The sequence below is a fragment of the Oculina patagonica genome, chromosome 2, assembly GCF_052425735.1.
Source record: "Oculina patagonica isolate OP01 chromosome 2, crgOcupat, whole genome shotgun sequence".
NCBI lineage: Eukaryota > Metazoa > Cnidaria > Anthozoa > Scleractinia > Oculinidae > Oculina > Oculina patagonica.
Window position 1 is genome coordinate 31,424,268 of NC_135759.1, and position 13,331 is coordinate 31,437,598.

At 37.8% G+C, this 13,331-nt stretch overlaps 2 protein-coding genes across 2 annotated transcripts; both read right to left on the reverse strand.

Annotated features, from left to right (window-relative positions):
* Window positions 1-4,130, reverse strand: LOC144644127 (basic phospholipase A2 nigroxin A-like). The gene is made up of 5 exons (XM_078503549.1): window positions 3,947-4,130; window positions 2,381-2,417; window positions 1,940-2,066; window positions 1,093-1,205; window positions 1-208 (listed from the first exon to the last, which is right to left on the reverse strand). Exons 1-5 carry the CDS (start codon window positions 4,025-4,027, stop codon window positions 66-68), a joined length of 501 nt encoding a protein of 166 aa, XP_078359675.1. The 5' UTR covers window positions 4,028-4,130; the 3' UTR covers window positions 1-65.
* A 4,352-nt stretch (window positions 4,131-8,482) lies between these two features.
* Window positions 8,483-13,217, reverse strand: LOC144644147 (uncharacterized). Its single transcript, XM_078503569.1, has 4 exons — window positions 13,028-13,217; window positions 12,175-12,279; window positions 11,738-11,846; window positions 8,483-10,205 (listed from the first exon to the last, which is right to left on the reverse strand). The coding sequence occupies exons 1-4, from the start codon at window positions 13,115-13,117 to the stop codon at window positions 9,091-9,093; spliced, it is 1,419 nt and encodes a 472-aa protein (XP_078359695.1). The 5' UTR covers window positions 13,118-13,217; the 3' UTR covers window positions 8,483-9,090.
* Between the last annotated feature and the right edge of the window lie 114 nt (window positions 13,218-13,331).

Here is a 13,331-nt window from a genome sequence, read left to right on the forward strand (position 1 = left end):
ATTGATTTTTTTATTTCAGTTTTTTTATCATCTTACACTTCAAAGGCAAGAACTTATTCTTCAATTTAACACTTTGTAGTGTCGTAGTCGATATTTGATGCATTGAAGCTTGCTGTAGCAAAACACTGTACAGCTTTGCTGTCGCACTCACAGAGAGCTGTCCTACAAGCAGCATTGTTGTCATCAGACGGATAGCTGGATTCTGGCACTAGGATTACAAATAAACAAGTAAATAAATGAATAAAAATACCGAATAAGTGTTTTTGGTAATTTTCTTTTAGGCTCGATTTATAGGACTTAGACCTCCAAGCTTCTTTTCTTTAATAGAGGGAAATGATTATGAAACTCGGCAAACATCAAAGAAGCAAGATGCCATGATTTATGTCGGAAGGTCCACGACGTTGCACATCTTTTGTTTTGCGTTCATACACTATGCATGAATTACGTAATCGCAATGTTTCTATTGGTTAGTTACATGGACACTTTATGAACACACTTAACAGCCTACTGTATTTTGTCAGGTTTTGTGCACTGTCAACCCCCAAAAAGCGAACAAAAACAAATAACAAAGAACTTTTCCGGGCTTCACAATCATTTTCCTCTATTAATTATATATTTAAGGTCACTCCCTAGTATTGCATTGCGCATACTTACTGCGCATAATTTCACGTGTGATTAGCCGCGCACATAAAAATATGGCGGCTCTTTCTTTATTATAGCTGGAGCTCGCCAGAAAGGTCGATCGTCATTTTTCTCGAAAACGAGTATGGTGACCTATCATTTTTGCTTTTTTGGAATTGAGCAATAGATTTAATTCAATTCCCAGTGTAGAATAAGAAAAACTCGTCAGAAATGTGAATTTAGAAAGCAATTAATAATAATTAATTATCATAATATTTTAAGGAATCAGTATTGCTGCTGAACGAGTATGGAGGCCCCCGTTTATATTTCAAAATTGAAGTTGCTGTAAGATAAACAACCAATAGGCAAAGTTTGACAAAAATCTCAGTGCAGGTTCTATTTCAGATAAATGAGCTTAAAAACTAAATCAGAACAAAAAGATGAAAGGAAACCCATGGGACAAGTTCTTACCACATGTGTGACATGGTGTGTAAAGATAACTAGAATAATATGGCATCCACCAACTAGAACAGGTATTTTTGTAAATTAAATTGTCGTAACAAGCGTCATGTATATAGCAACACCTGAAATACAAATAAGAACATAAAACGAAAACAACGTTACTGACAAGCCATTTAGTTCAATCCCAAGCATGATCAACATGTAATCTATTTTTACATGTGAATATCAATATACCGTAAAAGCAAAAGCGCTTGAAATAAAGGTGACGGGAAAATCCAAGTGGAGTGTAGAAAGAGGCTGGCTCAGTCGACTCCAATCTCACACATGCGGATGTCACATGCCGAATTGCTTTTTCTTCCAAAGAAACTTCCAGTAATAGAGAGATCTGCATAACTTGACAGAATTTGTGTATGTCCTTGAAAACAACTGCACTGTGACCAATTTTGTAGCCTTATCTAACTCTATGGTGGATATTTGCCCCAAACGTTAGAAACCTTACTTATTATTATAGCTTCAATTCCCAGTATGATGCGTGAGACTCAGTGGTTAGCGCCATATGATTTGCGCGCTCGACTCTGGATCGTTTGATCCGGGTTCGAGCCCTGGCCGGCGACACTGCGTTGTGACCGTTGTGTTTGGGCAAGACACTTAACTCTCACAGTGCCTCTCTCCGCCCAGACGGCGAATATCATGACGGGGTAACCCTACGATGGACTAGCATCCCATTTAGGGCGGAGAGGGCAAGAGTAGACCCGAGCCCGAGGCAGACTTTATTCCCAGTATTTTAATGGATTTTTTCTTCTAAGTCAAAAATAAAAGTTTTAAAAGCCTGCCAGGCACTCAGTAGTGAAAATACCTGTCAGTTTGATCCACAGGAGTTCCCGATCCGCCAAATCCACACCAGCAGCCATAATCATAATAATCCAAGCCGCTTCGGTTTGTGGCACAAGCGATCATCGTTGCAAACTGATAAAGGTTACGCACTTTAAAGAAGAAAATAGTATAAAAATACTATGGCAGTACTGCTTAGGTACTAGTGTACCTGTGCAATGAGACTTCCCTTGCTTTCATACTCAAACTTTATTTTCTTTTCTATTTTTCGTCTATAAATCATGACATTTCGGCAATTTTTTTCGATTTCCTTTTTGTGAAAAGAAACGTTTTTCATACTGCAAACAGCTTAGTGTAACGGTAAACTTTCTCATGAAACGCGCTGATTTAATTTTAAGTTCAGCACAGTTGTGTCAATGCACCTGTCGCATCAGTTTAAAGACAATGTTTATTTTATCAACCTTACCATGTCTCCTCTTGAACGGCGCTTTTTCGCTTTTCTTCTGCAATCAAGATAACAATAAAATGTGGATATAAAGGACAAAAAAAAACAAATTAATCACAGTATAAAAATGCTTGCGCCCATGGCAATAGCGATTTTAAGCTCATCTGACGTTTTCTTTAGTCCTGTACATTTGTTTTCTGGTGTATGTGATCACACTGTTCATGACACCAAAAATTATTCTTTTAGCCAAAGAGTCAAATAACAATTTCTTCCTACTGGTCTTTACGCATTCGTTCGAGCGCTAGTTGGAAAAATTTGTTGTCATACAAGACAATCCCCCTTTGGTGATCACTTCTGTTATCCACGCCTTTAATGCACAAAGCACCCATGTTTACTTATGTTTTTTTATACTTTTTGTTTGGTGGTTTGTTAAGTACATAATGCACTGCTACGAATTAATTCTTACTACATTTATTATAAGGACTGTTACTGCCAAAACAGGATAATATCAATGTCAAATCATTTGCATATTTCATTTCTAACCTAGTACGTATCTGAAGAAAAAATAGCAATAGCCGTACGATACAATAATGATGGGACTATTAAGTTCTGAAGGCAGTTATTATGAAACAAATAGTGTATAGTGATTTTTGCACCTGCCTGTGTTGAGATAAAAACAAGGAGTTTTTTATTAGGCTAGTGATGATCAGTTGGAAATTTAAACTGTAACTAATACTGCTAATTAAATATTAATTATTGAGATTTCGTAACACCACCTAACATTTAAAACAGGAAACTCTTTTTTTATCTCAACACAGACAGATACAAAAAACCATTATACAAAATTTGGTGTTTTATAACTGCTATCAGAACTTAATAGTCCCATCTTTGGCGTTATCGCAAATCAGTCTAGAGTTCCCCGGTATTATTCAGTAATATACAGCGAATTATACAGAGAATACAGAGAATTATTTTTGAAAATAGTTCTCTGTATAGAATTATTTTTAGGGAAAATAAAAGCTATTTAGATTATTCTAGATCTGAAAGTCGCCTAGTATACTCTAAAGATGATTAGTGACTTTCAAAAGGTCTGGACATTACAGATAGTTTAGCCCAGTAATAGAATTAAGGTTCCCGTATATAAACTATACTCCTTTTTTTATATAAGAACCTTTTTATAAGAACGTCGAGGCTGAAAAACAGGCCAAAATTTAAGAACATCCCAAGAACGAGCCGAAGGCTGAAATTTGGTTAAGAACGATTTTTTTCCTCTTCGTTGTAAGTGACAAATATATGTACGAAATGAATACATATTTATTCAAATTCTGACCTGAAACCAACAATGTCATCACTCATTGGCGACATGAACATGTTCATTACGGTTACGAATAAATTTATTGCAATACCACTTTGTTTTTAAAATTCAAAAACTAAAAACATTTTAAGAACATTTTAGGCTCAAATCTTAATAAATCTTAAATCTTAAGAACATTCAGCCTGGGCCGAAAATTAAAGGTTCTTATATATAAAAAAGAGTGTAGAGCGCTCCTTGCCGCATTGTCTTTGAACGCCCTCTAGCAAACCTACCTTGAAGGCTGACGGGAGAGACAGAACACAGACAATGATGGAAACGAGAAGAATAATAGTGGGTATATGTAGGGACCTCATTTTTCCAAAAACTCGACGGTAAGGGCAGAGTAGAGATCACACAGTTCGTACTGTGAAAGAGTAACAAAGACTTTTTTCCGAAAGTAAAGTGTAAAAACTAAAAGGAGAAACTAATTACAAATATGAAGAATGTTTGACCAACTAACAAAACGTTCTGTTTAAGTTTAACCTTTTCTAGCCAATCAGAACTATTTTCCGCTGGAATTGAATGTCAATAAAAGTAAAGACCATTTACAATTTTAAATAGTTTAAATTTTCATTAAGAGCTATAATTGGTTGCTGATAAAAAGGGGAAATGGTTTAAAAGAAACTGTTGAACAAATATAAACGACTTTTCCATTTTTGCTTTTAAGTTTTATCTTATGTTTAGAACACATATATGTTTTGGGGGCTTTTTACTACTTGTCACATGTCACATTTAAATGCGATACTAATAGACACTTTTAATTTTCTATAGTGCTGATTACATTTCTTTTCGGCTCCTTTCTGCCGGTAGTTTTCCCACGCGCAAGTAACAGCTTATGTCATGTATACGGTTTTTTTTTTACTTTTGTCTGCTTTAAGATTTCAGTATCAAGATTACGCTTAAATGCATGTGTGAAATTACTACCTTCAATCCAAAGATTGAACCCTAAAATATTTTTAACAAACTTGTTTCTACCGTAAAAAACGCTGTTTGTCCATTTATCATATTTGATCGCTAAATTCAAAATATATACATACATCTGGCGAGATGATCAATCAAAACTAAAAAAGAAACTTGAAATAAATTATATAGTATTGTGGAAAGAACGAAAGCGAATGAGATCTTCATAGCTACATTCCAACTTATGGAACCTTGCAGAGGTCATGGGTTCCAATTCTTTTTAATTGCTTAATAACTGCCGGAAGAAATTCCGTTTCGTTAGTATTGTATGAGGCGATTTCTGAAAGTCCCTTTTTAAAAATCGGCGGCGCAAAACCCCCCCGGTGTACAAAAAAACCCTTTTAAAAGGGGAAGGGGGGCCCTAAATTGAGGGTGTATTGTGGCTATGAAACACTGTTTTCTATCGTAAAAGTCGTGACCCATGCCATATTTAGCAGAATAACACAACGGAAACGACTCTCGAAAATACCAAGCGCTGATTGTCGCTTGCTTCACTGTTGTTAAAAAACAGCTTCTGTCAGTACAGTTTATTCCCCCGCCACAACACAAATCAAGACACGGCTTGCCTTTTGGCCAAGAGGCTGAAGAGAAAAGTTTATTCAAAGTATACAACCCGAAAAACGAACACGGTCTACAAAAAACCTCTCTGCCACCCACTGGCTACAACAACAATAATGAATAGGGAGGGTGGGTGGGAAAAGATCAACGTCTTGCTAGTGAAGCTACAATCGAGTAATGAACATGTACACGTACACGGATCTACTGACATCTATCCTAGGCTATGGGTGTTTGCGATGGCAATTAATCTCTTTGCGCAAGCCACCCAAAGAGAGCAAAGCCTGGTTTTTACTAGAGACGCAAAGCACAAGCGCAAGCATTAGTAGTTTGTACCAAGTGAAAACGAACGTCGACATAAGCAGAAGCAGAAGCATAAGAACGCGATGTTTACAAGTAAGAAGGCCCCGTTCTTGACTCCGTTCCCTCCGTACATGGGGCCAGAAACTCTCAGGCGTCGAGTGTTGTTGTCTTTCTACTCTTGTGACGAAGGAAGTGGAAGTGACTACAAAAAAGGAGGAAAACAAAACATTTGGGGTTATAGATATTTTTAAAGAACGAAGTAATCTCCATTTCTTTCGCTACCTAAACCCACGCCTGTGCCTTTTTGTTTTTTGTCTACACTCTTCCGAACAAGTTAGGAAAACTTTTATCAAAATCAACCGCGGCCTCCGCCACTTTGTCCAAATGCAGACGCGAGGGAATCTCAGGGAATCTGGAACGAGTGCTCCAATCGGCTAGACACGGCCAGGCTTATACGGTGTTTCGTTTTCACACGAACGAAAACACAAGAAAAGGAAAAAAATGATCCTTGTGCTTGCATTGTGCTTGCGTCGAAGCCGTTTTCACGGTGAAATATGAGCTGTTATGCTTGCGCTTGCGTCACTAGTAAAACCAAGCTAGCAGCTGCTGTCATTACAGTTAAGATGCCCCGCACGTGAGAACTAATTATGTAACAATTAAGATTACATAAGTAAAAGTGAACATCTCAGTTCGTGCGTAGTTTCACGTCTTGGTCACGTGAACCATTCAGTGATCAGCAGCTGAGGGCAGTTGAAGTTCATACGGTCAGTTATTCACAAGTAACGCATTAGGCTTCGTAAAATGTCGAGGTATAAAAAGATGTCCCATTTAGAAATGACATGTGCAATCATATGGGTAAAGCAATATTTTTTGACAACACATTATTTTGTCCTCGTTAAAGCTGGTTTTTACTGGGAATAAGCACAAGCAGCAGATAAATTTGCACAAGCATAGGAATTAGCATAAGAGCATTCGAGGATCGACCACAGTGAACTTACTCATTCTTCCTGTACTGTCCTCACGTGACACAAGCAGAACAGTTTTGTTATTCTTTTGCTAATGCATATTCCCCCTATGCCAAGTGAGCGCAGCACCCCGGGAGGGGGGTACTCCCCCCAAAATACCTATACGGGTATGTGCCGCCCAACGGGGTCGTGATTTTGGGCTCCCGATATAGAACGGGGTATGATATATCGAACGCACGAAAACTTCAAATTATCACCAGCGAAAACGGGGTGCTAAAATATTGACCTTTTTCTAGAACGGGGTATCAATTCTGCTACTTTAAAGACCCAGGCGGCACATACCCCCTCCCCCCCCCCCCGGGACGCAGCATAAGAATGAGTGTTCGTTCCTTTCATGCGCAGTTTACTAGATCATGTCAAGGAGGCACCTTATGTCTCTATTTCTAAAAGTAACGTTAGATCATTTCTTAAAAATGCCTAAGGTTTTAAAGTTTTGCATGACAAATATCTTGCATTTTTTTGTCTACCCTAAGCATCAGGCCTTAGAAAAGCCTCTTACTCAGGCTATTTTTTAGCCTGTTTCAGGCGTTCGGTTAGTTGGGGAGCAGCGCGGAAAACGGCGAGCGAAAAATGAGGGGAGGGGGTGAGGGGGAGAAGGCGAGGGTTCCCTCGCTCTCTCCCACTAAGCCCCTCGCCATTCTTCAAGCTAATCCCGTTCATGGGGTCGTTCATCGCGCTGCTTTCCAACTAGAACGTCTGGAACAGGTTATACTAGATGTGTGGGGTGCATCTGCAGCGTGGTGCCTCGGACGCTCTTTGGATGATCCCTGATCTCAACTCTTTGTTCTAGTTAGTTGTTTAAATCCCTTATGTCGGAGTCATTTCTAGTTAACAATTAAACTACGAGCCCAAATTTTCTATGAGCGAATAGTCAACGAGACGCAGCCGAACTGACTATCGCCCATAGAAAACAAGTAGTAGTAGGCAAGTAGTCTAATTGTTTTAGTAACTCTAAGATAGAGACGTCTAGAAAAGCAGCTGAATGCCCTTGCCTGACGGCTCGGGCATCTAATAACAGCTTTTCTAGACCTCTAGCTGCATTTTTATTTTTTTCATAGAACATGGAAATCCTTAGCCTGCGAACGCAGATGTATTTTCGACTGTCGTATTTTTCGGCGGAGAGAAGCGACGACCGGAAATACGTCTGTATTCGCAGAAAATCCTAGGAAATCCTTCTTCTATTTGATAAACAGAAAACAATGGAAGAACCTAGTTCTGATTGGTTCCGATATTTTCAACCAATGACAAATCGCGGATTTCCAACAGAACATGGCCGAGTTTCTGCTAATGTGGAGCAATTCAAAATGGCGGACGCTGTAGATTCTTGTAAAGTTGTCAACGGTAAAATTTCCTTATAACCAAATACTTAAAAACACTTCGGGATTTTGCAGTGTGCCTACGGCACTATCAAGATTACGTGAATTTCTGAAGGTAAAGCAACGTATTAAATAGTTTTCGCGTTCTTTCAAGACACATGCAAGGACAGAATTTTCGGCAACTTCATCAATTTTAGGTTAAAATCTTGTCCCAGCGGAACTTGTGATAACACCCCTTTATAGACACAAAAGATTCAGTGCAGTTAAAGTTTTTTTCATACGTTTCCTTACGAACCATGCAGCAGTCATGAACAGAACAAAAAACGATACTTCCAGTGTTGTAGGTTCTTATGTTTTACAAAGTAAGCTTAATTGCTATGCATCACGCAGTAGATTTGCATTGTTTTTTCATTGCTTTCAGGAGTGACCTACATATCTACCATTGCAGAGATCCAAAATGGAAGAATGTAACTCCTTGAAGTCCCATGTAATAATGAAAGCACTCATTGCGCTTAACAATACTGCAGATCCTGATGGTTTCAAAATGCACTGTGATACATGTGCAACACTATACATTATTAAGTCAGAATTAACACTTAATTGTAGAGTCTTGGAAGTAAGTTTATGTTTTTTTATTTCTTATTCTACATGTTTTGCTGAATCTATTTTACTCGCTTTTTTCAATGAGTAAAATAAAGTAAATGCAAGAGGCAGTTGCACATAAGAACACTCCTTATCAGGTTCAAAAACTCTAGCTATATACAAAATTATGTAGTCTATACTTAAACTATTTATAATTACTCAGTTCAAGTAAACAGATAAGGTAGTCTATATACACTTTATATATACAGTAAGTAAATGCCTTTCATGCTCTGCAAAATGCTTACGGTTTTGGAAGAGTCAACAGTCCCATCAGCAGAGTACACTCACTACAGTCAGTGTACATACAGCCATAGTGGTATCTGTATGTAAATAAAAAAACCTAATAGTCTGAACTAAACAAATATCGAGAACAGAAGCATTGATCCAAATACAAATTGGCACTGGATGCAAGTTACTGGAGGTACATATCAGAGACTCCGGTAGAACATAGCAAACTCACGAAATGGCAATCATCAAACTCTTGGCTAATTACACAGTAATTAAATAAGCTTCCTCTTGGAAAAATGAATTTGCAAAATCATAGACACAGTATGTCATAATTTAGTTAGACATGGTCTAATCAATATTGTTTAACAAGTCCCTTGTAGCACTTTCATTCTCTGGTGAATGTTCATGTCTTATGTTGGTAGAATCGACATCTCTTGGTTTGGACTCACATTGCTTTTGAACTGACTCGTTCTTGGGAATCTGTACACCATTCAGCCCTGCAATGCCATTTACTTGGGGAGCAAAGGGAAACCCAGATGGGAAATATGGAAACTGCATTCTCAAGTAGTTAAGTGCTCCAAAACCTCCATTAGGTACTGTGTTCAAGCGTCCATTCATTTCAGGGAATGGGGGCAAAGGGACGCTCAGATGAAGAACCACTGGAATGTAGTGTGTACCAGCTGGGTGAAGAGCATATGTCGGTACAGTGTAAGGATTGGGTATATAAGGAGTTCTTGGCAAGAGAGGTGTGGCCTGAATTGGCATGTCAAGGCCAAGGTTGGGCCAATTACAGTTCATGCCTGCACTGTCAGTTCCACATCCACCTCCATCCATATTAGCGCTGTCAAACATGTTGTTACTCTCCTGCTTTAAGGCACTGGAACTTACTTCTTTTTCTTTCTCTGAACCAACACTACTGCCTGCTTTGTTTGAATGAGCAGCTGATCTGTTCTCATTCCATGATGTACAGCCTGTGCCTAGGGAAACTTTTCTCTTTTCTTTTTTCGAGCTGCTACTTACTGTTTCTGATGAAGTACTACTTCCATTGCTATCACTGCAATCCACATGGGGCCTCTTTGCAGCTGTGTTTTCACTGGAGGTCTCACTTGGGGTGCTTGAGTTTGCACTGTTATCATGGGTTCTTTTACGCCTCCAGGAATTACGAGAAGACTTTGATGGGGGCAAACTGGTAGTGGCAGTCGAAACGTTGTTGTTTGAATTGTTTTTGTGGTTTTTGTCTGAGTCATTCCCTTCTCTGTGTTCTCCCATGAACTGAAGTTCATTCTGTAGATGGCCCATAAGTCGCTGAAAACAAGGCTGCTCAAGGTCCATGGCTTCTACATTGGTGAGACAGTGAAATACTTCTCTAATACAGTCACTAAAACCACTGTAGTAGTTTGAATTTAGCTCTGGCTGTGCACTGGGTGGTGGTTGATCATCTTTAGCTGTGGCATTTTGTTTTTCTAAAATAAATTGCAAAATAGTGTTAATTTTAAAAAGCAAGTTGTTTTCAAACTGTCAGCTAATTACAGTGGTAATTTACGATCAATTATATTTATTGCATACGCACTTGGTTACAGAGTACCCCCTACCCAGCAAGATGCTTCATTTGTGATTTCAGTCAGCCCTCATCAAGTTCCCCAACTTATGCACCGGGCATTACATATTTATAAAGAGAGAGGACAAGAATAAAGCCTGGGGGAGGGGGTGCTACTCAATAATATTATAAACAGGGAGGCTCTGCCCTAAGGTCCAAACTTGACTGAAAAGGAAACCCTTAGAAAATAGGAACTCTTTCATTTTCCTACAGTAGGGATACAACATCTAATTTATTTACTTTTCACTTGAATAACACCTTAAAATACTTAGACTGTTCAGTGGGTCTGTTCAAAACGTCCTTTTTAATAACTGAATGACGGTTTTCCAGCACGTGAAATTGTTACCCTTTTTGGCCTAAAGAAGGCACCTCTTTTGTGAGGAGCCTCCACGTACAGTTCATTATAGGGAGTACCCCCCTCTCCCCCAGGGATAAAGTACTGCCTTGATGTCAATGTTCATGAACACTTATACATGTACAACCAACTTATTAGATGAATAACATTTAAAGAAATGAATTTATATATTGTGACATTTATTTTATTATACATTTTAAATTTTTACTTGTAAATACCAAAATAACTTTTAGCATTTTAGATTTTTAGATATAATTTTCATTTCTTCCAGGATTTCAAGTAGTTAATGGACAAAATTATGTACCAAAAACATTTACTCCTCATTGCAAGTTTTTGTGTTACTGCTACAAATATCTTATCAAAAGAAAATCTTTTCTAACAACACCGAACATCGAAAAAATTTCTTAGTTCCACTGAATTGCTTAAAAGATGCGAACTTTTGCCTATAGCTTATAAACTTTGAATTTCATTTTCTCAGACTCTGACAAGAAATTGTTGTATCAAAATTATTTACACCTTATTGCAAACTTTTGTGTTACTGCTTTAAATACCTTACCAAAAGAAATCTTTTTTAAAAGCACCAAACAGCAAAAACCAATTTTAAAGTTCCGCTAAATTCCACTGAAATATCGCTTAAAAATGATTTTACAAAATGGCTACACATGAGATTTTGCCTATAGGTTGTGAACTTTGAAATTCATTTTCTGAGACTCTGATAAGAAATTGTTGTTGGTATTATCACAGATAATTATGTACTTACATCTTTACCTTTTATCAAGGATAGGAAATAACGCAAAAGGATTTACATTATTCTATTAATCAATTTTTGTCCAACTTAAATAAATATTACTTGACTTCCTCGTGGATTTCCATCTTAATTACTTTTAGAGATACACGTACACATAATTTTAAATGAGAACTCTTGTACTTCTTGGTGCTATGTGTATAAATAAAATGTAATTTGATTTGATTTTGAATATGGAAAATATGTGAATAAACCTGTTTTTAACATTATACATTAAGCATATAATTTGAATTCTCACCATTTAGCTGTGAATTCTCGGTCTTATTTCCTGCCTTCATTTCTCCCGTGAGATCTTGAAGTTTCTTGATGTAACTAATTGTCTTTTCCAGAATTTCAGCTTTCTCCAGCTTTACAGCATGTGTAAAGAAAAACAAAATTAACTCACTGTGTTCATTGGTAAATGAAAAAGCGACAAAAAAATTCAATAAGTGAGTTGGTCATTTTCTCTCACCCCAAAGGAAAAAGTAATCTAATTAAAACAGTTATGTTAAAGTTGTGTATCATGGAGAACAGGGTACATTTAAATCCTCTCTACTTCGGGCTGGAACAGGTATCTTTTTAAGTCAAAGGGGGGCGGGGAATATAAACAATATGCTTTCTGAAGTCTTCTGAAAACACCCCCTCCCCCCTCCAACCCATCCCCCTCCCGAAAAAAATAACTAGATTATGCTGTACCTGTTTAGAAGCAGATGAAGATGGCAATAGTTGAGCTATTTCAGACATACTGATATTCATTCGGTCTCTTCTTCTTTTCTCAGTGAGCTTGTGAGAATAATCTGTCTGTAAGACAACAACAAGGAGGTTAACACAGGTTTAAATTTCTTTTTTAGCTATTTTACTTGCTTTGGTGGTTTTGCACTCTTGCAAATTAACCATTCAGATTTAGAACTTACACATACTTTTATACACCCAAGGGACTGTTCGTTATTTATGACTGGGGGGGGGGTTAGTGTCATTTTAAACCAATTCAGGCAAATGAAAAATTTACCCCTCCCTGAAAGTGGGTATTTTCAAAAATCCCCCCCCCCCCCCAGTTTAAGTGACGGGGACAAAATACCATGTAACCCATAGCACCAATGGCCACTAATGGATTCCTTCCATTGACATCTCTGATTTCACAAATCAAAAAAAGCATATTGCTTCTTTCAGTATTTTGTTCGATCGTCCCGACCCAGTTTTCTCATGTTGCACAGAATACCGGGAGTCCTGATAGTATTTATCGAAACATTTTGCGTCGATATAAGGCTAAATATAATTTTATTATTGTAGAAGACCGGCGAAAAAGTGGTCGAATATTTTTGTTCATCGTCTCTCAAGATACTCGCAGAAATAATTATAGAAGAAGATGGAAATTAATGCAACCAAACATTAAAGAAATATATAGACCTAGCTATTAGAATTCAAACCTTTATACGCTGTTATAAGACTTGTATTTCTTTCATTAACTTTGCCAAAATGTTTTGCCGGTTTTCACTGCCCTTCGCTGCTTACACACGTGCATGTTTAACACGAAACGAAATCTACTCACTTTTTGTCCTTTTACCTTTGCTGAACAAGGGGAAATTGGACGAGAAAGGCATATCCTCTCCTCGATATCTGTTCCTGCGGACTCAGCCATGATGCTGTGATAATTACGAATGTCGAGCGTGCAAATATTTCGATTCGTTATGTACAAACAGCTCACGTGCGGATCTTACATAACACGTGAAAACGATGCACGTGCGGTGATCATTGTTATGGTTGAAAGGCCAATATGTTTTTTTAGGATGAAGCAAAGCTTTTGGGCCACTTTTCTGGAATTAAACCACTCGTATTTATGCTTTCACTTTTTT

Excerpts from the sequence above, each read along its gene's own strand:
- LOC144644127 (XM_078503549.1), bottom strand. The coding sequence starts at position 4,027 with ATGAGGTCCCTACATATACCCACTATTATTCTTCTCGTTTCCATCATT. Across the intron at positions 2,418-3,946 it reads CTCTCCCGTCAGCCTTCAAG|AAGAAAAGCGAAAAAGCGCC; the intron begins GTAGGTTTGCTA and ends TCTTGATTGCAG. Across the intron at positions 1,206-1,939 it reads CCTGTGGATCAAACTGACAG|GTGTTGCTATATACATGACG; the intron begins GTATTTTCACTA and ends TTTGTATTTCAG.
- LOC144644147 (XM_078503569.1), bottom strand. The coding sequence starts at position 13,117 with ATGGCTGAGTCCGCAGGAACAGATATCGAGGAGAGGATATGCCTTTCT. Across the intron at positions 11,847-12,174 it reads CTTCATCTGCTTCTAAACAG|CTGGAGAAAGCTGAAATTCT; the intron begins GTACAGCATAAT and ends CATGCTGTAAAG. Across the intron at positions 10,206-11,737 it reads CGAGAATTCACAGCTAAATG|AAAAACAAAATGCCACAGCT; the intron begins GTGAGAATTCAA and ends AATTTATTTTAG.